Source organism: Balaenoptera musculus, chromosome 11, assembly GCF_009873245.2.
Source record: "Balaenoptera musculus isolate JJ_BM4_2016_0621 chromosome 11, mBalMus1.pri.v3, whole genome shotgun sequence".
NCBI classification, from domain to species: Eukaryota; Metazoa; Chordata; class Mammalia; order Artiodactyla; family Balaenopteridae; genus Balaenoptera; species Balaenoptera musculus.
Window position 1 is genome coordinate 37663983 of NC_045795.1, and position 27642 is coordinate 37691624.

Genomic DNA, 27642 nt, shown 5'->3' on the forward strand with positions numbered 1-27642 from the left:
TAACAGAGTCGATAAAGGAATAATAATGGGAAAAAGGAAACAAGAAAAGAGTGTCCTTATTTACACACTTAAGACACACTAAAAGCACTTGGGGAAAACAATGAGCATAGTGAATCATCCAATCAAAAGAACATAATTTTATATTTTCACAAAAAATAAAAACACCTCACCTTGGCTCCCAGTACAGAGAGAAATCATTTCAAGACAGAGGGTCACACAGTCGTACGCCCAGCTGGCCAACACTTTGGGTCTGGAGTTCCTTCCCCAACCACATTACAACATCAGCTTGACACGTCTGTAAAACATCTTTCCTGCAGAATGTTGGACCCTAAAGATCAAACCCGGGGAGGCACCGTCTCCCCCTCCGAAGACATTTGGTAAAAGCAACATAGTTGACAAGAGCAGTGCTGCCTCAGCAGTAAAGGGCGCTGGCCCATCCAAGGGAGGGGGACCAGGAGCCCAACTTCTGAGAAGCCAACCAGATAGGCAAGGGAGAAGGGGAGGGAGGGGAGAGGCATAAGAACTGATAGAATGGAGACAAGTATTACCTTAGGAATTACCATTTCAATTACAATCAGACTCCGACCTGGCATCGCTGATACTCCAAGAGCCATGGACACTGGGAAAGAAGTGCATTTCCTGAGTGCAGTTTGAGTGAACCTTTTTCACTGGTTCTAGATTCCATTCTGCTTGGGAAACGGCAATGACTTCTTTAATCATCCATGGCTTTCCAAAAAAAGTACAGGGTGGTGTGACCAGGAAGAGAGGACAGGCAGGCCCACCTGGTAGAGGATGGCTTTAAAGTCAGGACCTGGTGACTGCCCTCTCGTGGCCAGGGAGCCAGCAGAGGGGATCATGTCATGCAAGTGAGGGAAGGTATCAACCGTGCTCTCTGCCTGAAGGGCAGCCTCAAGGTTTCGGTGCCAAAAGGCCTGGAAGAGGCCTGTCTCTCACAGATGGGTATTGGCAAAGTCCTGGCCAAGCAGCTGGGCTGGAAGAGTTGGGAGGGCTGGGCTCTGGCCTTTGCCTCCAGCACACAACTGGCTCACACACGCATGCACAGGGCAGGTAACTAAGCAACCAACCCCTGGAAAGTGGTTTCATCGTTTTTTGTTTTTATTTTCCCCCTTTCGATCCGGTCTTCAGCTCTCAAACCTGTTCCTTTAGTTCTGTTTCCTACAGTTCTGAGAGGGTGGTTCCATCACAAATGACCAAAGGCTGGACCCCTCTGGCTATAATGTAGACCTTCCAGTGGGTGGCGCCAGCATAGCCTTGAAGGGAGACATGAACAAGGAAAGCATGTGAATGTCAGGCCTACCCGTGGGCACGAGCAAGGCAGGTCTGCCAGAGCTGCCCTCAGATTCACCTACAGACTCAGAGGCAATGCTTGCTCTGGAGGTCTTTTAGCTCTTCCTGGCATAAGTATCCCCAGTTATTATCAGTCCTCTCTGTAACCTGACATCCAATGGGAGCCACTATGAACCAAAGTGCTTCATCACCAGCCCTCACCTGGGTAATTGTGAATCACCATTCAGCAGGTTTACAAAAGCAGGATGCTCTAGATAAGGCTGATATGGGACATCAATTCTCAGGTCTCATTTTTTTCAGCAAGAAGATAGGACGGGTTCTGAGGGGCACCAGGACCCCCTATCCAATTCTCCTGAGGTTATACATAATATGGTCTCATTACAGAACATCCAGATTAACCCAAACCAGTATTTCCTAAATTGTATTCTGCAGACAGTAGCATCCCATAAAACAGTCCAAGGAAAAAGGGTTCCCTGGTCAAGTAAGTTTGAAAAACACTGGATTTCTCCAAGGCTTTTCAGAGCCTTTTGTACACTAATGTATACTATGTTCCGACAAGATAGGCATTTCCCAAAGTCAATGACTCAAGAGCCCTATTTGCCAAGGGTCTTTCCAAGGGGCTCCTGTTAGCCCCCTAGGGTCATGAGTGATCTGAAGAATCGATTAAGAAACACTGACCTATATCATTTGAGCGATAGGAATAGGCTAGGAAGGTAAAGTTAAACAATTTTAACACTTCAATAACTTCCTGATGGAAAAATTTCTAGAGAATGATATATACTACCCATCTTTAAACTGAGAGCGCTGAACGGATGTGCCCTCTACTTGGTGACTCCAGAAGGGTTACTACCAGCCGTGACTGTACCATCATGGCAGGTGTGAGGGCTCACCAGCATCAGCCTCTGATGCCTGACACCCACGTCATTCTTGAAAACTCCGCCCGTCACAGGTTTTCTGGTGATCCCCTTCCCCTCAGCTTTCACAGGATAATGCTTATTTTGTCAAAAAACACAGAACCTGCTTGTCACAGTGCTATTCTGAAGGGTCTCTTAGGTGCAGGAGCTGCCACCTGTCCTACAGCCACTAAATTAGTCTCCTCCACTGTCAGGGTCTGCTTTCCTGCCCTCATTTTTCACTGTGGCAGCTGCGGCCACTGCTTCTATTTCTGCCGCTGCTTCAAGTGCCCACCGTCCTCCTCCGCCCTCTCCACCTCTACTCTTCTCCTGACTTGCCCGCTTCCCCTTGCTCTGGTCGGTCTCCATCAGTTCTCGACGTTCCTGTCATGTGCTGGCCTTCATGGACACTGCCGACCACACGGCTCCTTCCCCTCTGGTCAGCAATCTGCCGGTCACAGCACGACAAGCATCAGGCTCTGGATTTTAAGCTGTTCTGGACCAGCCGCAGCAGCCTTTGAGGCGTAAAGCTTCTTTGATCACTGCCACTCACCATCTCTTTTTCTTTTTCCCTAATTATATAATTGGCATTCTGGATGCTTCTGGGAGCCGAAAACATGGAATTTGGATAACTAAAGCGTCTCTGTAGTTGTCTGAACTGTCAGGCGTTTGTAGAACGTAAGACAGAAACTTTTTCAAGCACAACTACACACTCCGAACCCAGAATGCCATACAGACTTGTGCGGCGTCACTCCACTAAAGGAAGATGGTTTCGGAATAATTTCCACATAAGAATCCTCTTTTCTGCAGTAATTCTCAAGGGCCAGGGCAGCTGTGCTCCATTATCGGTTAATGCTTAATTTGTGCATTATTTTTATTTTTTCATTTTTAAATTGAAATAAAAGTTATGTAACTTGGTTGGGTTAAAGTTTGGCAGTTCGCAGTCTGCATCCGACCTCCAAATGAGGTGAGAGGTTTCTAGGGATTAGGGTCTTCCAAATAGATAAAATTAAAAGAAATCAACTGGAAAACCAGTCTGGGCTCTGCCAGGAACTCCAGGGCTCCTCTAGGTTTTGTGAGGCAAGAAAAACAAGGAGGGCGATGGTGATGCTTGCTGATTTATGTGCTTCTGCCAAGAAAATTCCACTGTCAAACTGATGGCTACTGACAGCAGTTGATTCAAGGCTGTTTCTTTGGAACGGATTTTTAGAATATCAGGTACAGAACAAGTCACAGTGGGAAACCATGGAGCCAAGGGTGAGTGACGACTGTGAGGCTGTGACCTGGCTGTGGGACCCACACGGAAGGTAGTATTTCCTTGGGTGGCTGCTGCCCTTACATACTGCCTGCATTGTTTTATTAGCAAAATGGGCACAGAAAGGGTTTCCTCAAATCTGACCTGTACCTCCTCTGGCCTGACTCAGTGAAAGGAGTCACTTAACACTGATGCTTTGCCTAACTGATGGTGGGGCCTTGAGGTGGTCACCTCTCCTCTCTGGATCTCAATCTCCTTATTCGTAAAATAAAGGATCACTCTAAATACTCCCCATAGTAATTCTTTCTAAATTGAAATCTCTAAAGCTAATGGAGGGAATTCCCTGGCAGTCCAGTGGTTAGGACTCCATGTTCTCACTGCTGAGGAACTGGGTTCGATCCCTGGTCGGGGAACTAAAATCCCACAAGCCACGTGGTGTGGCCAAAATAAAAAATAAATAAAGCCAATGGACACATACATTCTAAATGTGCATATAAGACATTTCTCTCTGCTACATTTTCTCATTACTTCTCATTACATCTAAGCATAAATATTGACCTTTTTAATAAAAGAATGCTATTTTTGACTCTACTTAATGAATCTTTGTGAAGGCAATATTTAATTTTTAGAATGTTTTTTGAGTTAAAAAGTAAAAAGACCCTCCAGTGACCCTGCCCGCTGGGGGCTCCACCTACCAATATCCCCTGGCTCTAGTGGCATCGCCATGGACTGGCAATGTCTTCGGCACTGGAAGGGAGGGATGAGTTGCAACATGGCCTCGCCGCTGCCAATGGTAAACAGGTCATGCATCCTATGCATCTGGAGGAAAAGACATGGGGGAAGAAAAGGAAGGAAAGGAAAACAAAACAAAACCCCGGAGCATGGGACAGTAATACACAAAAACTCTTACACATATGGCTCTGAGCTTCCTCGCAGCCTAAGCAAAGAGGAAAACAGTACCAAGAACACAATTCACAGTTACGTCCAAAAGACAAAAACAAACTAGTTTCTCCTAAGTATGGCATCTCCTGGTACTGAGACCAGGGTAAGATTTCTTCTATGGTTTTTCCTAAAGAGACATCGTGTAGTTTTGTGGGCAGCATCCTCAATGACAGCCCTGTAGCAGAAACGGCACGAGCTTCATAATTCACAACTATTTCTAGCCACAGTTTCAAAGTAGGTCAAAGGCAAAATATCTAATTGTATTTTAACAAAAGTCTAGCAGAGGCCAACACGTGGTGATCTAAATAGGCAATCTTCTGAGGGTCTGGTTTGACCCAGATAGATAGTTTGCATATCCTTTGGACAACGGTCCATGGAACATTATCACTTACTGTTAGGCTTCTGACAGCAGCAAGTTCAAGTTTATACTTTTTGGCAAGACTCAAGTGAGCAGATATATGATGCTACTGATTAAAAACTAATGACAGTAAGATCAGCCTCTGATTTTGAAAGCTAAGGAGATAACCAGGATATACAGCTACACAGGTAACTACTGCACTGCTGAGGGCATAATACTGCTACCAACAGGCATTAAGTGCAACCTGCTGTGTACCAGGTAGAGCCGTGAACCCTGGGGTTGGGGAGGGGCAGGGAGTAGAGATAAAGGGAGAGGTTGGTCTTGCTCAGGCTTCTCTTCCTGTCTAGATGGTGAGAGAAAACCCCTAGGGTCTCCCCTTCCCTCCCCTCTTCCCCTTCCTCCCAGCCCCTGCCCTCTAGGGAAACTCTTTATATGCCCTTATAAAGCAGGGGTAAGAAGTCTGACTCCCTGGGCCACGTCCTGGTTTTTCCTTCACCGCTTGGGTCCTCTAGAGCCTTGGGATGTGGCCCTATCTTCTCCTGCTCCCCAACCCTGGTCTCTCGGTTGCTCCCACAGGCCCTGGCCATGACTCTGTGTCCGTGGAAATGCTACAGCCATTTCAACTGCTGCTATAGTGACAGACGGAGGACTAGTGTCTTGAGCTGGCCTGTGACTGACTGGTAGTAACACTGGCAGAAGCCCTGACATATGCAGTCTTGAAAAAATCCCAGAAGACAAAAATAAGCGGATGTATCTCTGTTTCATACAGGCCTGAGAGGGGGTGGGACCATGCTCCTCCACATTCAGGATGAGGAGAAACTGACAACAGGATGGAGTGGGCCAGCCCCAGGCAACACCGTGGGGTGGGTAAAGTGGGCCTTGGAGCCCCTCACCTCTTCCCCCAGGGCCTCTCAACAATCAGCCCCCACTGCTTATCTTCTATCCCAAGGCTGCCTCTTGGATTCTGGGCCCACAGACATGTGACTTTACTGGGTCCAGGGCACCGGGATGTGGACCAAGGGCGGAGTAACAAGGCTGTGGAGGAAGGACAGCCTGGGCCAGGGTGGGGAACAGATGCTCTAAGAAATCAGACTCTCAGGATTTTTGCCTATTTGGGCCACTCCCCTTCCCCAAACATCCTTGAGAACTACAACGAGATGACTCTGACAGGCGTCTGTGTAACTGTGTATTTACCCCTTTGGCTGGGCTCCTTGGTGTCCCTGTTAAGCAGACTGGTGAAATTAACTTAAGATTCAAGTGGGAAAACCCAAGATAAAGATCAAGGCCCTCACCCAGAATTATATCATAATTATGAAGATGAAATCATACTAGGGCCCCGAGTTTTAGCCGAAGACAGCAGGATAAGCTTCTTTAAAATCTGAGGCAACAGCCCAGCACCTCCACCCTACAGCTGGCAGACAGAAGTTCTTACTTCTAGATGAAATGATTGTTTTTAAAGGCTTTGAAATTCCTTTAACACGATTCAGCAAACTGGAGCCAAACAATAGTGTCAGGAGGTGAAAGACACAACCCAGAGTTGGTAGGGGTCACAGCTCAGCAAATTTAATTTTTTAATAAAGGAAAATTCATCCTTTTAATTATTCCAAACCAATCCAGGCTCAAAAACCTTCTTCAGGAATGAGACTCAAAAAAAGAGCAATTCAGAGAAAAGTAAACAGACACAAACACAGAACAGCTCTGCCCAGTCCGCTGGCCCCAGAGACGGTAAATGCGGGCTCTGCGTACTTGGCCACAGACTGAGGTGAGAACCACTGCCACACACGCTGGGCTGCCTGCCTCAGGCACAGGCTTGTCAACCCTTTTGTTCCCAAACCTCTCCATGCTCCCAAGCTTTTTGCTTTCCCGGTTCTCTATCTGAAGTTTCTCATTTGTTTTTTTCTGGGGAAAGCCAACCTGGGAGTGGAGGGTGAGGAGAGACCTCTTATTAACTTGTTGTGTCCTTGGGCAAATGATTTAATCTCTCTGGGGCTCAGTTTCCTTCTCTATAAAATGAGTAAGCTGGACTATTCATTTACATACTATTCATTCATAGTCTGCCTGCTTTCTACTTGGAGGTAGGGAAGTCAGACTAACGGGGTGCTCAGGACCCTTCAAATTTTAGGATTTTACTTCCTTTAATATAGAAAAGTAACTTGCCCCCAGGTGTTAAGGGCAGGAAATATATCTGCAAGGTCACTAGACTTTCTGTAAGCATGTCTTCAGTAAAAAGTCAGGTCTGTTGGCAAGCAGCAGGAGGAGAGAACTTTAGATTATGTGGGTGACCCCTCAATTCACCCCCTAAGTTGACATGCAGGGAAGGCTTTGATTATGACATCAGCCCAGGTACCAAATGAGAAAAATTCTAAAGCCAAGTCCTCTCAAAATTTCCTACCTTGCTCCCCACAATAGGTTCTGGTTGAAGAAGGAAGCACTTTTTCAAGGAGGCTTCTTTTGGAAACGGCAGGTAGGTGAACACAGGAAAAAGCTCACGTAAAAGGTGTGATCTGTTCAGAGGTCTTCTCCTGTAAAATGTGTAAAAGAGAAAAATGTAGTTAAACTGGGCAAGCCAGCCTAACTCTGTGACTAACAGAGAGCTCGGCAAGGGTGGGAAAACTGTGGGCGGTGGGTGAAGAGGGAAAAATGTCAGGACGATATCTGAAGTATTAGGTCCATGAAGAACAGTCATGCCAAATCAATTAATAGTAAAACGTACACACACACACAAACTCTACTGCCATGATCTGTCTGTGTGGGTGGGGTGTTTATAAAATCCAGCTAAAACAACATATAGAGGGAGAAGAGAAACACTCCATTCATTCTCTCTTGGCAAAGAGACTGAAGTAACAGCAGACAGGGCAAGAGAGAAGAAGGGAGGAGGAGGAGGCAAAAATCGAGAACCTTCTGAGGTGGAGCAGCATGAAGTAGGAAGCCTGTATCAGCCTGTTACACCGAGTATTTGATCATGTAAATAAACGACAAATTTAAAGAAAGGCAGAAGCACAGAAATCATCCGACAAAAGGCCTGAAAAAGCAGTTTTAATTCTCTTTGGAATGGTTCTAGAAGTAAACTGGCCTTCCTTTTCTTTCTAGAAAGCAACTTTCACCTGAAGAAACAGACCATGTCTTCTATAGGACACACCAAGGAACAAGGAGATAGACCTGGATTTCAATCCTGGCTGGGTGACCTTAAGCAGGGTACTTAACCTCTCTGATTACCACTTTTCTGATCTGAAAAACGACAGTGATAATTCCTACTTCCCAGAGCTATTATGAGCATCACCAATGAGTAACAGATACTAAGCACCAAGGCACACAGCCTGGCTGCCAAGAAATAACTTTCCCTTTTATTCTTTGTGCTCTCTCTGCAGTCCTCAATGCTCAGGACCCACTCAGCATAAACACAAATGCTAAACACATACTTAGAAGTAAATTATGAGTCTATCAGGCAATCTCGGTGTCCACCACAGTGGTGCCCCTCTTGACACACCTCTTTGGACTCACCCACTTTCTCTCTCATCAAGTTTGCAACAGTGCACTCCTGAGTATCATTTGACTTGAAGGGTGTATTGTAAAGTGCTTGCACAGTGCTGGGCATAGCAGCGTCTTGGCAGTAATTATCTATAGTACCGTTTTGACATTTGGTCTGCCCCCTCTCTGTACACATGCACGCTGAGCGGCCCTTTCCACACTCACCATGGGTAAGGAAACGGGAACCACCGTTCAGGAAAGCAGCGCCACCACTTGGTGAAAAACCCTTCGGTGAAGCCTTCTGTCACCTCAGGGTACTGGCACAAAAAACGCTGAAGCCCCTCAGATGACAGGGGTTGTCCGGTCTTGGCAAGGCAGAAAACAAAAGTGCAACAAGACAACACGGAATTACTAATCACGAATGTCACAGCGCTTGATGCTTCCTAGCCATTAAATGGGTAGTCGATCAGTGGGAGAATCTGCCTTCCTGCTCACCTTGATCACCAGAGGATGGAGTCTCTCAAATTTCCTTGGGGTATCTTCCAGGAGCATCACCTTGAGGGGTAATTTCTGGGCGCAGCCGGTGCAGTTGGCAGGGATGGGGTCCGACTCATTCTGCTCACAGTCATTTGTCCACCAGGGGTCAAAGTCTGAGAGAGGAAGGGATATGGAGAAAGCAGACAGAGCAGGTAAATCTAGTCGCCACAGCAATGGAAGCAGAAAGACATAAGAACAATTGTAAAAGCTAACAGTGATAAGCGCATGTGACCTCTGAAAAGGTACATATCAAATACATTAACCCCAGAGAAGGGAACAGAGGGCTTAGGGGACAGAGGTGGAAAGGAGAGGTACTTTTCTCTGTATACTCTTCTAGGCTTTGTGGAAAATATTTTTTTAACACATACAAGTATCTCCTAAGTCAAATCAACAACTGAAGTCGAACAGTTTGAGGAGCTATATTCGGAGACATGGGGTTGGAGATGCAGTTCTTCCACTATTTTCTAACCTGCAACCCATAGGTCTGACCTGGCTACAGCACATGGGGGAGGGGCAGGCAGGAAGGGTGGTCCCATCGTCAGTGATGAGCCCCTCTGCACGCATGTCTTCTGACACCCTAGGCTCTGGGTTCACAAGTACAAGTGGAGGCCAGAATGGCTCTGGGAAGGAAAACTGAGAAAAGGGCACAGACAGAAGGGATGGAAAGGAGAGACAGGACTTTTTAGGGGCCCGTCTTTGGAGTAGAGTGAACTGCATCTGCCCGTTAGCACTCTGTCCGAGCTCAGGGTGGGTAGTGGCTACTAACCATGGTTTCTAGCCCCAAGGACTGCAGGTTGGTCAGAACTAGAAGAATGCCCCACCCAGACCCTGATGTGAGAGCTTGCTGGCTCCCCACACCTTTCTCTGGTCCTTCTCTGAGGGGTTGGCTCTGTTTCTATGCAGCTCTTCTCAGTTTCTCTGCGTTCCTTCCCGTTGAGACTATTCTGTTCATAATATTATTACACTATTTCTTGTTTGCTTCCTGTTCCGTTCTGGGTTTCACCTGTGTTCTCTGAAATAGATGTTTCTTTCTTTCTTTTTTTTTTTTTTTAAGATGAATTTTCCCCCAATATTTTATGATGAAAGATTTCCAGAATACAGTAAAGCTGAAAGAATTTTACAGTAGATATCAGTATATCCACTACCTAGGTTCTACCGTTAATATTTTACTGTGCTAGTTTTATCATATATCTATCACTGTTACTTTATTGCTTACAGAAGGGATTTAGAGAGACAAGTAGTAGCTTTCCAACCAACAAGTTCCCGTTCTGAGTCATACATAAAAGTTAAAGTATAGTAGACAGTACTGTATTGGTCAAGAAAGAGTTGTAACTGTTCACATGTGTTTCAAACAAGTGGGGCTTTTCAAATACCTCAACTAACAAATCACCATCTCCCTTTAGTTCATTTAAATGTTCCTATTTTTACTCATTTGATTAGTAGTAAAAGAACTGAGGTATTTAATGTTAAATTGCTTTATATTAAATCATTACATATAATTGAGTTTGTGATTGACTTTATTCACAACTAAACCTAAGGGACCAGATACAACACAACCATATAGCACTTTAATTTTAGTATTTGAAGCATACATGCTGGAAGGCTAATGTAACATAGCAGGTCTTTTGAGTGGCCATCGTTGACTGCCCAGAATCCCAACATCTCAGTTTTGTTGAATCTGCTATAGTTAATAGAGAACATTTCATGTAAAAAAATATGCTAGAGAATTGAGATAGATGTTTCTGATAAACTCTAATTTGAATCCAAAATGTTTCACCAGATGGTTTCTGATTAAAACCCAATGGAGGGGGCTTCCCTGGTGGTGCAGTGGTTGAGAGTCTGCCTGCCAGTGCAGGGGACACGGGTTCGAGCCCTGGTCTGGGAAGATCCCACATGCCGCGGAGCAACTAGACCCGTGAGCCACAACTGCTGGGCCTGCGCGTCCGGAGCCTGTGCTCTGCAACAAGAGAGGCCGCGATAGTGAGAGGCCCACGCACCGCAATGAGGAGTGGTTCCCACTCGCCGCGACTAGAGAAAGCCCTCGCACAGAAACGAAGACCCAACACAGCCAAAAATAAAAACAAACAAACAAACAAAAACAACCCAATGGAAACCCAATCAGGAGAGAGCCTACAACAAAAGACAACAACCAAATGTGGCCGAAATGAAGTCAGTTCTTTAAACCAATAAACACACGTGGAAACCGACTCTTAAGCACAAAACATTTTCTGTAGTCAGCAGAAGGCAGCAGTAGGAGAAATCCTCATCGGGGGAGGGCTGTGTTTGTTCTCAGCACGTCTCCTGAGAATCCTCCATCTCCTGCAGACAGAGCCTGTGTTTCCCTGAGGCAGCTGCCACCCACTGTTCTCATCCAGGGGACTACGCACACCTTGGCACACACAGTGTTCACCGTGAGCCTCCAGGGGCAGCAGAAAACCCTTTCGTGGAACCTGTTCCAGCGGCACACTGAGGCTGCAGTTACGCTTTTTTTTTTCAGTGGCATACTCAGGCTGCAATTAATTTTTTTTTTTCCCTTCTGGAATATTTTCAAATGTTCCTTATTAGAGGTCAAATATGATGAATTCTTGCCAAAATACAAGAACTCCGGGTAATGCACATACAATGAGGCATAAATAATCATAACAACATGTTACAATTATACAGCATTTCCGTTTCCAAAGTACTTGTGAGGGAGGGGGTAGGAAGGGGAAAGAAAACTAACGTGCTCAGCGCCAAGCCCAATACGAGTCATTTTTGCAGGTAATGTATCGTTTACTCTTTACCACATAATTACTGAGGAGGCATTGCTATTCTCATTTTACAGATGAGCAAACTGAGACTGAGAGGCAAGAGGAATTACCGAGGCACCTGGGTGCGGTGGGAAGAGCACAGAGGATGCGGTGGGGCGGGGATAAGAGGACAGAGGCTGCTGAGGAAGACTGTGATGAGGACTTCTAGGGCTTCCTTCTAGGAAGGTTATTCTGGATTGTGACTAGGGTGTCCTGGAAGAGAAAGGCTGGGAAGAGGAAGACCCAGTTATACTTTGTTTTTGTCCTTTTTTGGGGGAGGGAGGGGTTGTACTGTGATGAGAAGTGAAGTACGAGAGTCTTTTTTCTTTTTTTAAAATTTTTTTTTTTGGCCGCAATGTGCAGCATGTGGGATCTTAGTTCCCCAACCAGGGATCGAACCCACACGCCCCTGCACTGGAAGCACGGAGTCTTAACCACTGGACCGCCAGGGAAGTCCCTACAACGAGAGTTTTAACTGAGGCAGTGGGCTTGGGAAGAAAGGGGTGATTCCAGAGGCAGTGATGACACAATCTATGGTTCTAAGCAGCACTATGGAGAATGTCTGTGCAGGCTGAGATGGCGCAAGAGATCCTCATCTAAAGGAGACACTGGAGAGCTGCATATATTTATCATCACAATTTTCTGTAGTAATGTGTCATATTCCAAATGAATCAATTAATGATGACAATCTTCCCAGGAGATAAGAGTAAAGTGTCAGGAGAAATTCTTCTAATTTATACAAAGGTGCTTCATGGGCTAATAGCAGGCAGTTCTGAACCTAAGGGTATCAAGAGATTATTTTAACTGTAATTTATTTTAGTTTTATTCTGAGCTTTAGATATTCTTGGGATTAACAGGTAGAGATATGTGAAAAGCAGGTGGAGGAAGAAAACCCAAAGAAAATCAAGAAAGGAAGAGAAAACAATAACAGATAATTTAACAAGGTGGCAGAACACAAGATAGAGATCTCTAGACATGTAAACATCAATAGTGTTCTGACACTGCTGACCATAATCATTTAAAAATGGAAATGGAAAATGATCTCATTCATAAAAACTGGCAATAAATTTAACAAGAAAGGTAAAACTATAAAATTTTACTGAAGGATATAAAATACGACCTAAATAAACATATCATACCATGATCCTCGATGGGAAGACTAAATATCATAAAGATGTCAAGTCTATTCAAAAAATACATATATGAACCTTAATACAACTTGGATAGAATCCCATCAGAGTCTCTTATTGGTGAAGGTGGGGATGGGGTGGGGTTGTGACGACGGCATTCTAAAGTTCATTTAGAAGAGAAAATGTGTGAGAATAGCAACAGGCAACAACCCGCCCCCTGACAAATTAACTCTGGGAAATATTTAAGTGTCAGAAGGCATGCTGGGGTAATACAAATGAATCACGAAGTATGGTCACTGCTTAAAATCTACAGCAGATACTCCTCTCAGGCACAGATACAGTCAGAGGCTATATTAAGAGCCTCATGTGACAGACACTGGGCAGACTGTGGACCTGAGGACCCTCACTTCTGACTGCTCATGGGTCACTGGAGAGCTCGAGCCTCTCTTTGTGCCACGCATGAGGAGGGCAGGACTAGAGGGAAAGGGCATTGCTTTGCTCTCTCTGTGTAGATAATATGAACAAGTAATTCACGAAAAATAAATACAAATGGCCTAAAAGAAACACATGAAAAGACATCCAACTCCACTAAAAGGTGACTTAAAGTGAGATACCACTTCTCAGTTTCTTGACTGGCAAAACAATGGCAACATCCAGTGTTGATGATCTACACATGCTGTTAATGTTAGTTAATGAAAGTTACACATTGGTGTAAGTTTATGTAGATAATTTGTTAGTATTTATTAAAATGTAAAATGTGCATGCTCTTTGACCCAGCTATTCTACTTCCGAGAATCTACCTTACAGAAATAATAGTATATGTATATAAAAGTGTGTGTATATGAATGTCCCAAGTCTTTTTTTTTTATAATAGTAAAAAATCTAGAAACTGTTCAATTATGGAATACTCACAGAATGGAATAATATAAAATCCTGAAAAATGTGTATACTGGGTTGAATAGCGTCCCCCTTAAAATTCAAGTCCTTCTGGAACCTCAGAAGATGACCATATTTGAAAATAGGGTCCTTGCAGATGTAATTAAACATGAGGTGATACTGAAGTAGGGTTGGTCCTAAATTCAATCTAAATGGTGTCCTTATTAGAAGAGGAGAGGACGCACAATGACACACAGTGGGAAGATGGCCCTGCAGAGATGGGGACTGGAGTTATGCTACCACAGCTAAGGAATGCCAAGGATTGATGGCAACCACCAGAACCTGGAAGAGGCAAAGAAAGATTCTTCCCTAGAGCCTTTGAGAAGCAGAAGAGCCCTAAAACACCTTGATTTTAGACTTCTAGCCTCCAAAACTGTGAGAAAATTAATTTCTATTGTTTTAACCCACCTGGCCTTTGGTACTTTGTTACAACAGCCTTGGAAACTAATACAATGTGTCTAGCCAAAAATATGGACATAAGCCCTTTCTTGCATGTGTGAATCAAAAACTATTTTATATTTATAGATATTAAGTATAGCTATCTGTACAGCCATGGAAAAATTCAGAAAGATGTATATCAAATTATTACCAGTGGTTGCTTGGGTGAAAGAGTTAGAGGGATAGAGGTGAGAAAATTCACTTCATTAAAAGTATATTTTTAAAAATCAAAAATCTCATACCTCTTTTTTTGTCTTTGTATGTAAGCATTTTTTTTTTTTTTGGCTGTGCCGCGCGACATGTGGGATCCTAGTTCCCTGCTAGGGATTGAACCCTCACCCCCTGCATTGGAAGCACAGTCTTAACCACTGGACCGCCAGGGAAGTTCCTCTATGTAAATGTTTTATGTATTTTCCAAATAAAAATGTCTTTGGAGAGAATTCCCTGGTGGTCCAGTGGTTAGGACTCCACATTTTTAACTGCCGAGGGCCCGGGTTCAATCCCTGGTCAGGGAATTAAGATCCTGCAAGCCGCGCGGCATGGCGGGGGAGAGGGGCGGAATAGATATATGTATATGTATAACTGAATCACTTTGCTGTACACCTGAAACTAACACAACATTGTTAACAACTATGCTTCAATATAAACTAAATTTAAAAAAAAAAAGGTCTTTGGAGACCATGAAAACTCAAGCAGAGATTGTTAACTTTTAATGTAGAGTTCAGTCATCTTGGAAGGCAGGCTCCTGGAGAGGTACCTGACAGGAGAAGAGGCACTGTGGCTAGGCTGGCGGCCAGCCAAGGAAGAGGGGAGTGATGAGGAAAAAGGATCACTGGAAAGGGGTAGTTTATACCATCCATCTGAATTAGGGGAGCACACTGCAAGAGGAAGAGCTACTTTTGATTTCTCTGCAGGCTTCGTCCTCAAGGTGGATAAAGAATGTGCTCATATTTGGTCTGAGGGACTGAGGAATGGCCAGGCAGTGAGTAGGGGGCAGTGTACAGTTGGGGCTCTTTCTCCCCTTCTCACAGAATTTCCAAAAACAAGAAGTGCCCCGACTTCAACTTGGCCTCCATCTATCTGAAAAGGTTTTATCTGACGTGTGCACTATACAACTGGCTGAAGCCAACATACCACAGAGTGATCAAAGTCCCATGCTAGAAAACAGCCAGTAGCACACGGCAGACCATCCCATGCCACCCCAGGCCACAACTTTTCTTCAATCACCTAACATGCTGCAGCTCACTTCTCTGCAGCCCTCCTCTGCTTCTATCCACTCCTCCAGCACCAGACAGAAAGGCCAGTGGAAGTTGGATAGCGATTTCCTAACTTTCTTTTGATTTCCAAGGCTTCTTTATGCAAGATATCCTTCTTATACTAGCTATTTCATACTAAAAAAATGTGTGACAAAGAAGTGAAACTCCACGTCTAAGAGTTCAATAAAACGCCATGGTCTGTATTCCAAATTCTCACCGTGATTATGGAATCATTTTGCTGTCTGAGGTGTCAAAAACGGTCTTGCAGACAAAACACAGCCTTGAAGTTAAGAAAGGCAGAAACTGTAACCGCCCAGCCTTCTCTGCAAGTTGGGCACTCTGCAGAACAATGGTGAGCCAAGCCTGTCAGGAGGCTTCCTGGTGCCTGAGAGTTGTTTACAAAGAAAACGCACTCAGGCTGGCTCGCTGTGGACAACCATAACATACTCCAGAATTCTAAGTGGAGAGAGTCCTTTTACACAGACTATTAATCTGGTGAAAAGCAAAAAGCAAAAAATTAAAAAATAAAAAACAGATTTCTTTCCAGGACCAAAAAAACCTCCCTCTGGGTAAAAAGGATAGAGAAGAAGAAAGGCACAAAGCCAAGACTAGCTCCGCAAGAGCAGGGGGACTGTTTTGTTCACTGCTCTGTTGAGAACAGTTCCTGGTGTACAGCAGGGTCTGAATACACACTCACTGAATGAATGAATGAATGAAACCTTGACTTTTCAGAAGCTTTAACAATAGGATTAAGTCCATGGGGAGAAAAATCAAACAAGTAATCTGAACTTGGAGAAACCTCAAAATAAGGATTAAATAAATATAACCTCATGATTTCTTAGATTTCTCATATTAGAAACGTATCCAAGAAAACCCTGCAGAAGTCCACGACAAAGTCTCTGTGACTTTCGCTGGTACTTGCTCGGTATTTAATCAGGCTACTCTCCAGCAGCTTGTTTTGCTTAGCACTTCTAGCATCCTGGGCATGAGGCAGGAGTGAAGTCTTGACCTTGGCCAGGCCCCCTGCATGGGTGGTAACAGGCCCAGAGCCACTTTCGTACACCGTAGGGATGGAAGGAACCCAAGAAATCATCTCGCCAACAGCTGTGCCTTCAGGAAGCAACACGTTTGAACCATTCCAAACCAGAGAGTCCATCTATTTTTATAAGTTCTCCTTGTATAAAAATTTGTCTCTAAACGTGAGACTTTGGGCAAGTTAGTCAACCCCCTTGCTCATCAGCTTCCTCATCTTTGAAATGGACATAAAAATATTAACTACCTTACGTGACTGCTGTGAAGACTGAGGAATGCACGGCACAGTATACGGCACAGTGCCAAGTATACTGTAAGTGCCCGACAGAGCTGTTATCACTTTACTCTTTTATTTGTAAATAAACAGGTCCTAGCATTTCACTTTGAGCACTGGCCTGGACTCTAATTCTGATTAGGTCCTTACCTTAGTTCTAAGTCAGTGAATGATCTGCTATTCCCCAAACTCCTTGATATTGGTAGATCCACTTCAACCTTCCCTTGAAAGTTCATGGGTACATAAAGTTCCAATTATGCAGTACAGATACAGAGATGCAGCTTCTCATTGTATGTGAGAACTGTCCCAGGCCTCCTCAGTATATATGGATGTTACAATTACAAATTATAAATGCCCCAAGTAAACAAAATAGTTGGGCCTAACATTCTGGAACCTGGCTTGAATGAGGGCAGAGGCAGCAGGCAGTAAATGTAATATGCTAGACTAGAGTAAAGAAACTAAGGTTCAAGTCTGTCACGTTTAGCTGGGTAAGCAAGCTATTTCACCTCTCCTGGTTTCAATTTCCTCTTTACAAAACAGGGGTATGGGGCTTCCCTGGTGGCACAGTGGTTGAGAATCTGCCTGCCAATGCAGGGGACACGGGTTCGAGCCCTGGTCTGGGAAGATCCCACATGCCGCGGGGCTACTAGGCCCGTGAGCCACAACTACTGAGCCTGCATGTCTGGAGCCTGTGCTCCACAACAAGAGAGGCCGCGACAGCGAGAGACCCGCGCACTGCGATGAAGAGTGGCCCCCGCTTGCCACAACTAGAGAAAGCCCTCGCACAGAAACGAAGACCCAACACAGCCAAAAATAAATAAATTAATTAATTAAAAAAACAAAAACAAAAACAGGGGTATGTACCAGATCAACTCTATAAAGTTCCTTTTGAGCTCTAAGACTCAATGATTCCACGGAAGGGTGAAAGCCAAGAGGGTGGCTGGCAGGGTCAAAGCAGATATAAAGATATGAGGCCAGGGGCGGGGGTGGGTAAGAACTAAGAATGTGAATGTGAAGAGAAAACTGCAGGTTAATAAGAGAAAGGACTTAGTCAAACAGTAAGTCAAACCTTACCTATAAGGATGCAGACTGGGAGGATGAACTGGGCTGAATGCCTAGAAAAGACTAGTTCAGGAAAATTCTAAAGGGCCAATGGCTTGGAGGACCATTTATTTTTGGACGTGCAGTACCAGCCAGAAAGAACCCTATTTCTTCGGGGACTAGGGAGCTGAGAGAAAAGGCATCTGGTGACCTGAAAGAAAGAGTGTTGAACTCCAAAATCAAACTTAAAGCCAGACTCTTCAGGTATACCATGTAGCTACAAACTACTCATATCAGAGGTTAAGAGCTCAGACTCTGAAGATGGGTGGCCTAGGTTCAAATCATGGTTCCATGACTAACTAGCCTTATTAGATCAGGCAAGTGAGCTAATCTCACTCTACTTCAGTGTCTTCATCTGTAAAACAGACATAAAACCAGAACCTACTGCATAGGGATATTGTAAAGATCAAATGAACCAATATATGGAAAGCCCTTTGAACAGGGCCTGCCATCTGGTAAGTACTAAATAAGTCAGCTTATTTATTTTCTGCTGCAGAGTGGGATGTTCACTGCAGAGTCACTTCATTCACTCCATGAAGAGGAGTTAGGGGCAGGGTATCCTACCCAAGGCTGAAACTTAGAAAAAGAACAACTTCTGTTGCCTTTTGTTCCCTGGTTAGAGTCAAGCGGAAAACCCACCAGTGGTCAGGAAGAAACCTAGCAGCACTGGAGGTGGTGAATCTGGTAGGTCACTGCTGCTCCCTGCAAGGAGTGTCAGATGATCCCCGGGAGCATTAGGACAGCCCTTAAGGAAACAATATGGTGGAGGGCTTTCCCATGGGAGCTACATTCACTTTACATTCTCCCTCGACATTTACTTTAAAGGTATTGCTAAGTAGTCCTAACTGAAAGGCAGCTGCTTTTGGGTACCATGACAATAGGAATGATTTATATATTTTTTACTTTTCTGGCCCTCTTTCAGGCCCAGCAGTTTGCCCTTCTTATACCTAGTTCTCCCCAATATGTTTCTATTCACCACTTACATTATTATGCATTCTTAAGTTTCCTTCCAAGTGCTATGTAAAATGCTGTTAGTTTTACATGTCTACAGCTTCCCAGAATTATCACACATAGGAAAATAGGGTGCAGTATCTCCATTTACAAGTAAAAGCAGCACTTTAATAGAATCAACAACATTAAAGACCTAAAACCACACCCTTCCAATGCTCTCTCTTTACAAGTGAGCTCTAAGGACTCATTTTTATTTCCACCTGCAAGGCAAAATATTCATTTGGAGTGGCCAAACAACCTGGCTTGTTGACAAGACACCTATGTTTCTTGACTTTTTAAACTCCGATGCACAGAATGAGCAATCACTGTCCATTGACTATTATTGCTTAACTCAGCAGTCTGTGGAGATGTACTTTATAAGATGGGGAGAAAGAAAGTGCCATCAACCTGGTCCTAAAAATTGTTGACTTCATCTCATGTGCCAAAGAGTAGAAAATGACTTTAGGGAGGCTGTGAGGGGAAGACAGGAAAGGAGGCTGATGCATCCGAGGAAGCAGCACAGGCTGGCCTGACTGACACGTTTCTCTGGCTCTTTCCCCTACATGCTCTGGACCTTCCTGATAGGAGTTGGAAACTTCATTTTTTTGAGCTTTGTTGTTTCAGAAACAACCTCCCCAGTAAATACAAGAAAGTTATATATCTGGAATTTAAAAGTTTAAATACATAAGTTGATTTTTTTAAAAAACTTACGAGGCTGGGTTTTTGTTTTACAATGTTCCCTTCCTCTGATTTTGATATAATTCTGGAAACCTTTCCATGATTTCCTCAAGTGTACAAAAATAGCTTTCAAAGGAGACCCAAACAAGGTGATGATTTTTATGACTGATTAGGTCTTGGCTTAAAAAGTAGCATTATGATTATAAAGCTTAGTTTCAACTGCTAAATTTTTTTTGAAAACAACACTGAAGAGAAAACATACTTCCTCAACAGTTATGCTGAAGCCTAAAGGTTTCAGAACACAGTTACACAAAAAGTTCTATAATCCATTTGTGATATTAACTTACATATTCCTTCATACAGGCAAATAAGATAAAGACTAAGATAAAACAATAAGAAATGAATAAAATAAAATCCCCAAATAATATCCCTTTATTCTTTCTCAAAAGTAAATTTCGAATCTTACCACATTACACTATTCTCAAAAGGGAACTCCTCAAATGGTCTATTGGACCAGGAATTCCTATGCTATCATTGATGCATTGTTACTAAATTTAAGTGCTTCTTAAATTCAATTTATTGGCAAAATTGTACACTTAGGAGCACTACGTAGTGAACTGTGAAACAGAGAGAAAAAAGACTCAATTGAAAGAGAAGGATATACCCAGACAAAAACCTAGCCAACAGGCTAAGGACTATTAGAGGATATGGACTCAGATGCTTTCAATAAACCAATAGCTATTTATTAAAATATCTATTATGGATAGGGATCACAGGAGAGAAAACAGTAGAGTAAGATACACTCAAATCCCTCCTATGAGCAAAAACACTCATCCCCATCACGTGTGTTTTATAATCAAGGGGCTTGAATTTGGCTCCACCCGGTGTGTTTCTCTGACAAGCTTCTTCATCCTCTGAGCCTCAGTTTCTCAATCTGCAAAATGGGGTAATAAAACCCATCCCATAGAGTTTCACTAAGGATTGAATTAAATGAGGCAACACAGGGAAAGTGTCTCTCATTAGATGTCAGTAAATGTTATTTCCTTTCTCATGATATACTGCTAAGAAAGCCGTAACTAATAAGTAACAAATGCAGTATTCTACCTGGAAAGGGTCTGTCTGCATCACCCCCATGCAGAGGAACTCCCTTATTTTCTGGCATATACTTCTTGGTAATGGGCAAAGACATCAGCCGGATGTGATGGATGAGTGAGCGCCAGGTATGAGCTCCAGAAAGCACTGGTTCAGGTGGTAATGGGCTGAAAGGTTGAATCACAAAGTAGGCAGTGAGCAAGATTAATCCCAGGGTTACGAGGACCTACAAGGAAAGACAGGAAATGGATTAATAATTGTCACAGCTAACAAAATACTTTTAGGCCAAGGAAAAAAAACAGGCATCTTCTACTATTTCCAGTGTGCTTTAAGAACTAATCCATTTACATAAACAAGCCACTGACATTCACTTCTGAAAGCATTTAAAGCTTGAGAACTGTGAGGACTGCAAGGCTTACCAAGTTTTTATCATACAGACCAGGGGCTATGTTCATCATTTAAAAATATACACAGATACAGTTAATGACAAATACACAGCTTTCATCTAGAACATTTAACAAAGTAGTCAAATTTGTTAATAACACATCGCAACAAAGAGTAAAGGCCAATTTATTCATAGAAAAACCAAGGTTCAGTGGTGGAATCAGTCAACAGTAATATTTGGGGAGAATGTTGAAGAGTTTGTGCTCTAAGCTATTTCCAAGTCAGAACACATTTTTACCTTGTACACAGCTAGAAGGAGGGGATACTGGGGTGGCCCCCTCTGAGGTTCATTCTTTTCCAGCAGCTGTCTGATAAATTTTTCAATTGCTTTCTCTGACATGCCACACTGATGGCCCGTCTGTCTTACCAAATCAACAGTCTCTGAAAGTTTGTCATAAATGCTGAGCTCATTAGCAGCAAGATCCATGTCTTCTAACACAAAATCCCTGAGAGAGAAAGAAAATGAATGCAAAAAGAAAGATGGTTTCTTTAAAGTACTTCCTCCACAAAGTTACTTCCTTTAGAACAGTGCTTTTTGACCAGCTTTTTGACCACCTGTGGGGAAGGACCAATTCTTCTGTAAAACACAATGAATACATTGAGACAATGTCAAGATACAATACAAGTATTTAAGTGCTTTTTAATTGTGGGCTAGTAATAAATGGTTCACAGGCCAGCACTGGTTCCCAAACACTTTGAGGAATACCTGTCCAGAGCACAATAAATCCCTAATGGGACTCAGAAACACTAGTGCCATCCAAAATGATTTCTGAAACCAATCACAGGAGATCCGCTACCGGTAATTTACTAAAATAAAAAAAAATGGAATATGGAAAGTGTTGTTGATCAATTATTTCTTTCCTTTCACATCAGATGAACCTTTTAGCAACACAAGGGGAGGAACTTATCACGGAAGGCAAGATTTACTGAGGAACACACTGATATGCTTTATTCCTGACAGAGCAAGAATTTCAGACAACACAAAACCATGGCATGGTAGCACTTCAGACTTAGCAGGTTGCAGTCCTCATGCTTTTCTGCAAATACAGTCTTAGACAATAAAGGGCATTCTGTTTGTATTTTACATACTTAAAGGCCTAAGATCTATAACTCATTTCAAAATTCAATTTGCATTCTCACAGTTATTTTAAAGCCAGATTGTTTCACAGTAGCCATAGAATTGAAGGCAAAAACTAAAGGCAAAATAGAATTCTCTCTGTATCATGTTTCACAGTGGCTACAGAATAAAAGATGAAAACTAAAGGCAAAATAGAATTCTCTCTGTATCATTTGTAAAATGAAATAAAAAAGTTATTTTTAAAAAGTGCTTGTGCTACGGAACAATGTTTTTCTTCATTTATAGGAGGAAAAGCAGTGCTTGGGATCTATGCTCTCTTCTGTTGGTTGGGTTTTGTTGTTGTTGTTATTTTCTTGTTTTTACATTGCAGAGGGTCCTCTTATTTCACATAGTTCATCCCCAAGGTGTTGCTAAGATCAAAAAGCACTGACATGGTACAACTATTTCTTCAGTAAGGAGATGCTGCCCCCTGTAGAACAGAGGACAACAGTCATGAAGCTCCAGCAGAAGAAGAGGTCTGCACTGCCACAAACCAGCACACATCCCGGCATAGCTCCTCTTCTAACAATGCCTCCTCTAATGACTCCTTCCCTTTGGTCCTCTTTCTGACTATTAACCTTTTACTTCACTAGTTCTTAACTGTGCCTGCACATTAGAATCACCTAGAGCGCTTTTAATGAATGCTTATACCAGGGCCCCAACCCAAGACCAACTAAATCAGAATCAGACTTCTAATGGTGGATTAACAGGCAGGTAATCTAGACTTTGGGGATTGGGGGAGGGAGGGAGGAACCCCACATTAAAGGGGACACATCCTTTCTCCAAACTCTCTGCCGTTGCTCAAACTATTTTTTTAAGACCACAAAGGCCTTCATTTCAAGGTTCAGGTAAAAGGATGGTGAAAACTCTTATTTTAAAATGTGTAGTTTTGTGAATTCCCTGGCGGTCCAGTGGTTGGGACTCAGTGCTTTCACTGCCAGAGACACAGCATTTTCCTGTTTAAATGAACAAAGATATTCCAAGCAAGCAAGCAAGCTACAATAAATTATCCAACAATACCCAGTCAAAATCCATTAAAACTCAGTAGAGGACCAGAAAAGGAAAGCAGTGGGAATTCTAGAAAAAAATTCCAGTAAAAAACTTTAAAGTTTTGAGAGATGGGGGCACCTGTAGGTATCCTCAGGGAGAAGAGAACGTCACATTGGTGTGCACTTAGGGGCACCATTAAGGGGAAAGAAGTGCAGGTGAGGTTAAAAGGAGAACCAACTATCATCGGTTTTGAAGACTGTTTCACAATCTTTGTAAACCTCTGCCCACTTTTGATACACATAAAAATCTCATTAAACTCCCAGTTTGTGTTGCAAATAGGGTTTTTTTTTAATTCAAGTACACAATGATAATATGATATTGAATACATACATTTTTTGCAAGCTGTACATCCTTCTTCTCTGAGATTCTGACACATTTCTCAAGTTATCAGAAGGGTAGTTACTAATAATTTAGTGAAGTTTCCAAGAGCACGTGGAGGTCTTGATAATAAGCCTTCCTTTTGCCTTTGGTAAGATCAGTGGTTCTCAACTGGGGGCAACTCTGCCCCTGAGGGGATATTTGGAAAGTCTGGAGACATTTGTGATTGTCACACTTGAGGATACTACTGGCATCTAGTGGCTATGATGTTAATTAAATGACAAAAAAATCTTGTCCCTTTAGGTCAGATTATAGAGCAGCTCCCTTGCTGCGATCTGCTGAAAGTCAACCCTCAACACGACAGTTTGTATTAAGAAAAAAAACAAAAAACTTGTCCCTTAAAGAAAAACACAAAGTCGTGGCTAAGCATCAAGTATACTCATTTAGACTGAGTGAAATCAGCTGAAGCTTGATGGCAATCCCTTTACCTCCAGAAAGAAGGTCCAGCTCTGGCAGAAATGAGCTTTGCCACAGAGGGAAGTTCCGATGAGTGAGCTTGACTCTTAACAGTGGCTTATACCTGCAAGGGCACAGGCAGAATCACTTGCAGAGTTGCAAAAATCAAGGTATCATGCACCACCTTGGATATACTGAATTGCCAGAACCTTGGGAATGGGACCCAGGTGCAGAAGATTTCAAACCTCTTCCCTGTTGATTACAGACACAACCCCCAATTAGGAGACATTGCTGTGGAACAGTGGAATCTCAACTGGGGTGATTCTGCTCCAGAATCATAGCTATTAAAATGAATAATTCTCTAACATCACCTAATATCTAGTCCACAGTCAAATTTCCCCAAAGGTCCAAAAAAAGAAAGAAAGAAAGAAAGGCAAGCCATGTAGCTTTTTAGAAGTCTAGGATCCAACCAATGATCACATTATCACAGTGAGCTGTCATGTCTCTTTGGTCTACTTAAATCTACAATAGATGCTGGTGTGGTTTTTTTTTTTTTTTTCTTTCTGGCCTTTTATGACATTGATATATTTGAAGCAGGAATCCCCACATCTTTAAACATATTTCTACTTATTCCTATCTTCACCACTTCTAGTTTCTACCATTAAAAAAAAAAAATCCTTCCTCTTCAGATTTCCAGAGCTCATACTCTTCCTCCCTTCAGAGCCAAGCTCCCTTAAAAAAAAAAAAAAAAAAAGGTATCACTTCACCTTCTTGTTTCTCAGGTCACCATTCGTTTCTGACCCCCTCATGCCACTGATACTGCTCCCACTAAGGTCACCAAAGGCTTTCTACACATGCCAAGTCCAAAGGACGTTTTTTCAGTTAACACCTTATCTGACCTCTCTGCAGCAGCTGCCATTGCTACCCATTATCTCCCTCAAGGGCTCTCAAACCTTGGCATAATTCTTTTGTTCTCTTCTGAGTCTATGTCCCGGAATGTCGGTATTCATCACGGTTGTCCTTGACCGTCTCATTCCCTCCATGGCTTTAACCACCACCTATTAGTGATTTCCAAATCTCTTCTCCAGTCTATAACTCTCTCCAAAACTCAAGACCCATCTATCTAACTACCTACCAGACACCCTGGCCCAAATTTCCTATAGTCCCCTATATGTAATGTGTTCCTAACTGACTTATTATTTTTCCCCTGCAAACCATTTCGCCTACTATATTCCTTTTCTTAATTAATGGAAACACCAGTTCTCCAAATTTAAAACCTCTCCTCCTGCTTCTTCATCCCCACTAACGAACCAATCACCAAATCCTCAATTCTACATCCTGTATAGCTCTCACATTCATCACCTCCTCTTCAGCTCTACATGAGCGGCAGTCAAGGCCCTCAACATCTCTCCCACAGACCATCACAAAGATATACTTAATCTCTATATTGCCAATCCTCTTTCTCCTTTCTGATCCATCCTCTACAAGTTATTTTTCTAAAACACAAATTGATGCACATTGCTCATCTGTTTAAAGCACCCTCCTTGACTTCCCATGCCCTGCTAGGGAACAATTTAGCATGGTGGTTAAGAACACAGTCACCGGAGTTAGAAAAAGATGAATGCAAATACTGGATTCTCCATCTACTGCGTGGCCATGAGTCACTGTTTACCCTCTTTAAGCCTCAGAGTTTTCATTTATAAAATGAGGATAATTGTGTCTTTCCAACCATGTTGTTAAAGGATTATAAGGTGATGTATCGAAAACATTTGTCTCAATACCCAAGTTAAATACTTAATAATTATTATAAGATGAAGTCCAAATTACTTAGCATGGCCCTTTATGATCTGGTTACTGCCTACCTGTTCAGTCTCATTTCCCATTCCTCCCTCACAGTCTTCACTGCCATACTATTTCACATCTTTTTGCTTTTGTACACATAATTTCCTTTGCTTACAAAACGTAGCCCCCAGTGCTTTGTCCAATGACTGAACGCTATCCCAACCTTCATTTTTGCCCTATGAACCTTAAACACAACTCTATCATTTTGTATTACATCTATTTCCTTGTCTTCCTCTCACACTAAGTTGTTTCTTGAAAGCAGAGATAAGTGGAGAAAGTAACAACACAAATAACAGACATGGAAATTCACCTCAGAGACATGGAACCTTATCAGTGTCTGTTGAACAAATTTATAGAAAGGACCTAAAGTGATCATTCTGTTCTCAAACTAATTTGATGTAACTCATGGTTCATTTATTTTACTTTTTCTTCTTATTTTTTAAAAATACATCAGCCTAATAAGAGGTTAGGTGAGCAAGTTTGGAACTTTACACTTGGATATTTTTTCTGGAGTTTTAGAGCAGCTGTGGAAGAATAGGGATTCAAACTGGGTCTTGAAAACTGTTTTGGTCCAAAGCAGAAAGGGCAAACAGGGCCTGTGGTATTCAAGCTGGGCGACGTGAACTTCAGTCAAAACTTCAATGTAGCAAAGCTAAATTTCGTTAAGGCATGTTGTTCCTTAGAGGGAAACTGTGATAACTCAAACTCAAATAAGCAAGCTTATTAAGGGAGAGATGCCCAAAGAACATTTCACCATGGGAACAACTAAATGAGCAAACAGAAAAAGCCAGAATAATAAGTATCTGGGAATAGTCTCTATTATAAGAAGACGACCAAATACTTTAAAAGAAGTATACTGGCGAATACCAAGGCTATGCAGGCTCTTAGACGAGAAAAAGTGTGGCTTGCAGAGTTAATGGTCTTAAAATAGTACGCGCAACACGAGGCAGGCAAATTTCCTTGTTCTAAAAGGAGATTACAAACAGCTCATTTACTTGGGTCAATAAACCAAGTCATATTCCTTTCTAAAATCCGAGATGCCATGTTTATCATATACCAAGATCACACTTAAAAAAAAATTCCCTCCCTAACAATTATTAGAAAAAGATGTTTCGTAAGGGGGCGGGGAATCTACTCTCAACCTACCAAAAAGAAAAAAAATTAGAAATCTGTCAAAAGGGCAGTGAAATCCAGACTTCGCTAGCGCCGCTGTGTTGGACACTGCTGTGACGCCCGCGAAACAAGTTCAGTTAGGGTCGAACTCGCTTTGCTCTCCCCAGCAGAGCCAAGGAAAAAAAGAGAAGTCACAAGGGAATCGACCCCGGGGGAGTTGCTGGAGGATGCCGTCAGTCTGCAAAACGCCAAAGGCTCAGAAAAGGGGTCAGCGCAGGGGCAGGAGTGGCAGTGGCCCCGAAAGGTGGGCTGCGCGAGGATGTCATAGACGGGTGCAGTGACGAGGCTGTCACGAAGCTGCCTCCCCCCTCCCGGCCTCGTGCCCCAGTCACTCACATGCGGGGTCCGCGCCCCCTCGGGCTCCTCCCGCCTCGGGGACAGTAAACCGCCGGGCGTGGAATATAGGCCGACAACTTCCTGCTTCCGGGCGCACAACCCGGAAGCAACTCCTACGCCAAAGGCGAGGCTGCGCTCTTTCTTCCCGCCCCACGCTTCCGCCAGAAGCCGACAGCACAAAGACTCGGAGCGCTCGGGAACTCTCGCGAGATCTGGAGAGAACGGGTTCTTGCTCCCCCTGGCGTCGTTTCTTCCTCCTCGGTCCTCTTCAGTTCTTGCCAGGGTTCCTCCTCTTCGTGGGCTACAGCAGACTTCATAGCTGAACTGATTCATTCAATGAGCGTTTGTTGAGCCTCCTACTACGTGCCAGGCAGCGTGTTAGGCATTAAGGGGTGGGAGTGGGAGGGATAACGTAAATGGTGGGCAGGC

The 27642-nt window shown here is 43.2% G+C and overlaps 1 protein-coding gene across 4 annotated transcripts; it reads right to left on the reverse strand.

Annotated features, from left to right (window-relative positions):
• Positions 1 to 122: 122 nt before the first annotated feature.
• Positions 123 to 27314, reverse strand: C11H6orf89 (chromosome 11 C6orf89 homolog). Of its 4 annotated transcripts, XM_036868821.1 has the most exons (9): positions 27214 to 27301; positions 23895 to 23986; positions 21160 to 21367; positions 20490 to 20703; positions 8720 to 8874; positions 8450 to 8589; positions 7149 to 7278; positions 4152 to 4275; positions 123 to 1271 (listed from the first exon to the last, which is right to left on the reverse strand). In XM_036868821.1, exons 3-9 carry the CDS (start codon positions 21346 to 21348, stop codon positions 1177 to 1179), a joined length of 1047 nt encoding a protein of 348 aa, XP_036724716.1. In that variant the 5' UTR covers positions 21349 to 21367; positions 23895 to 23986; positions 27214 to 27301; the 3' UTR covers positions 123 to 1176. The 4 variants fall into 4 exon arrangements, with proteins under 4 accessions (XP_036724716.1, XP_036724715.1, XP_036724714.1 ...); XM_036868820.1 differs by lacking the exon at positions 23895 to 23986 and having other exon boundaries at positions 27214 to 27314; XM_036868819.1 differs by lacking the exons at positions 23895 to 23986; positions 27214 to 27301 and adding an exon at positions 23419 to 23852.
• Between the last annotated feature and the right edge of the window lie 328 nt (positions 27315 to 27642).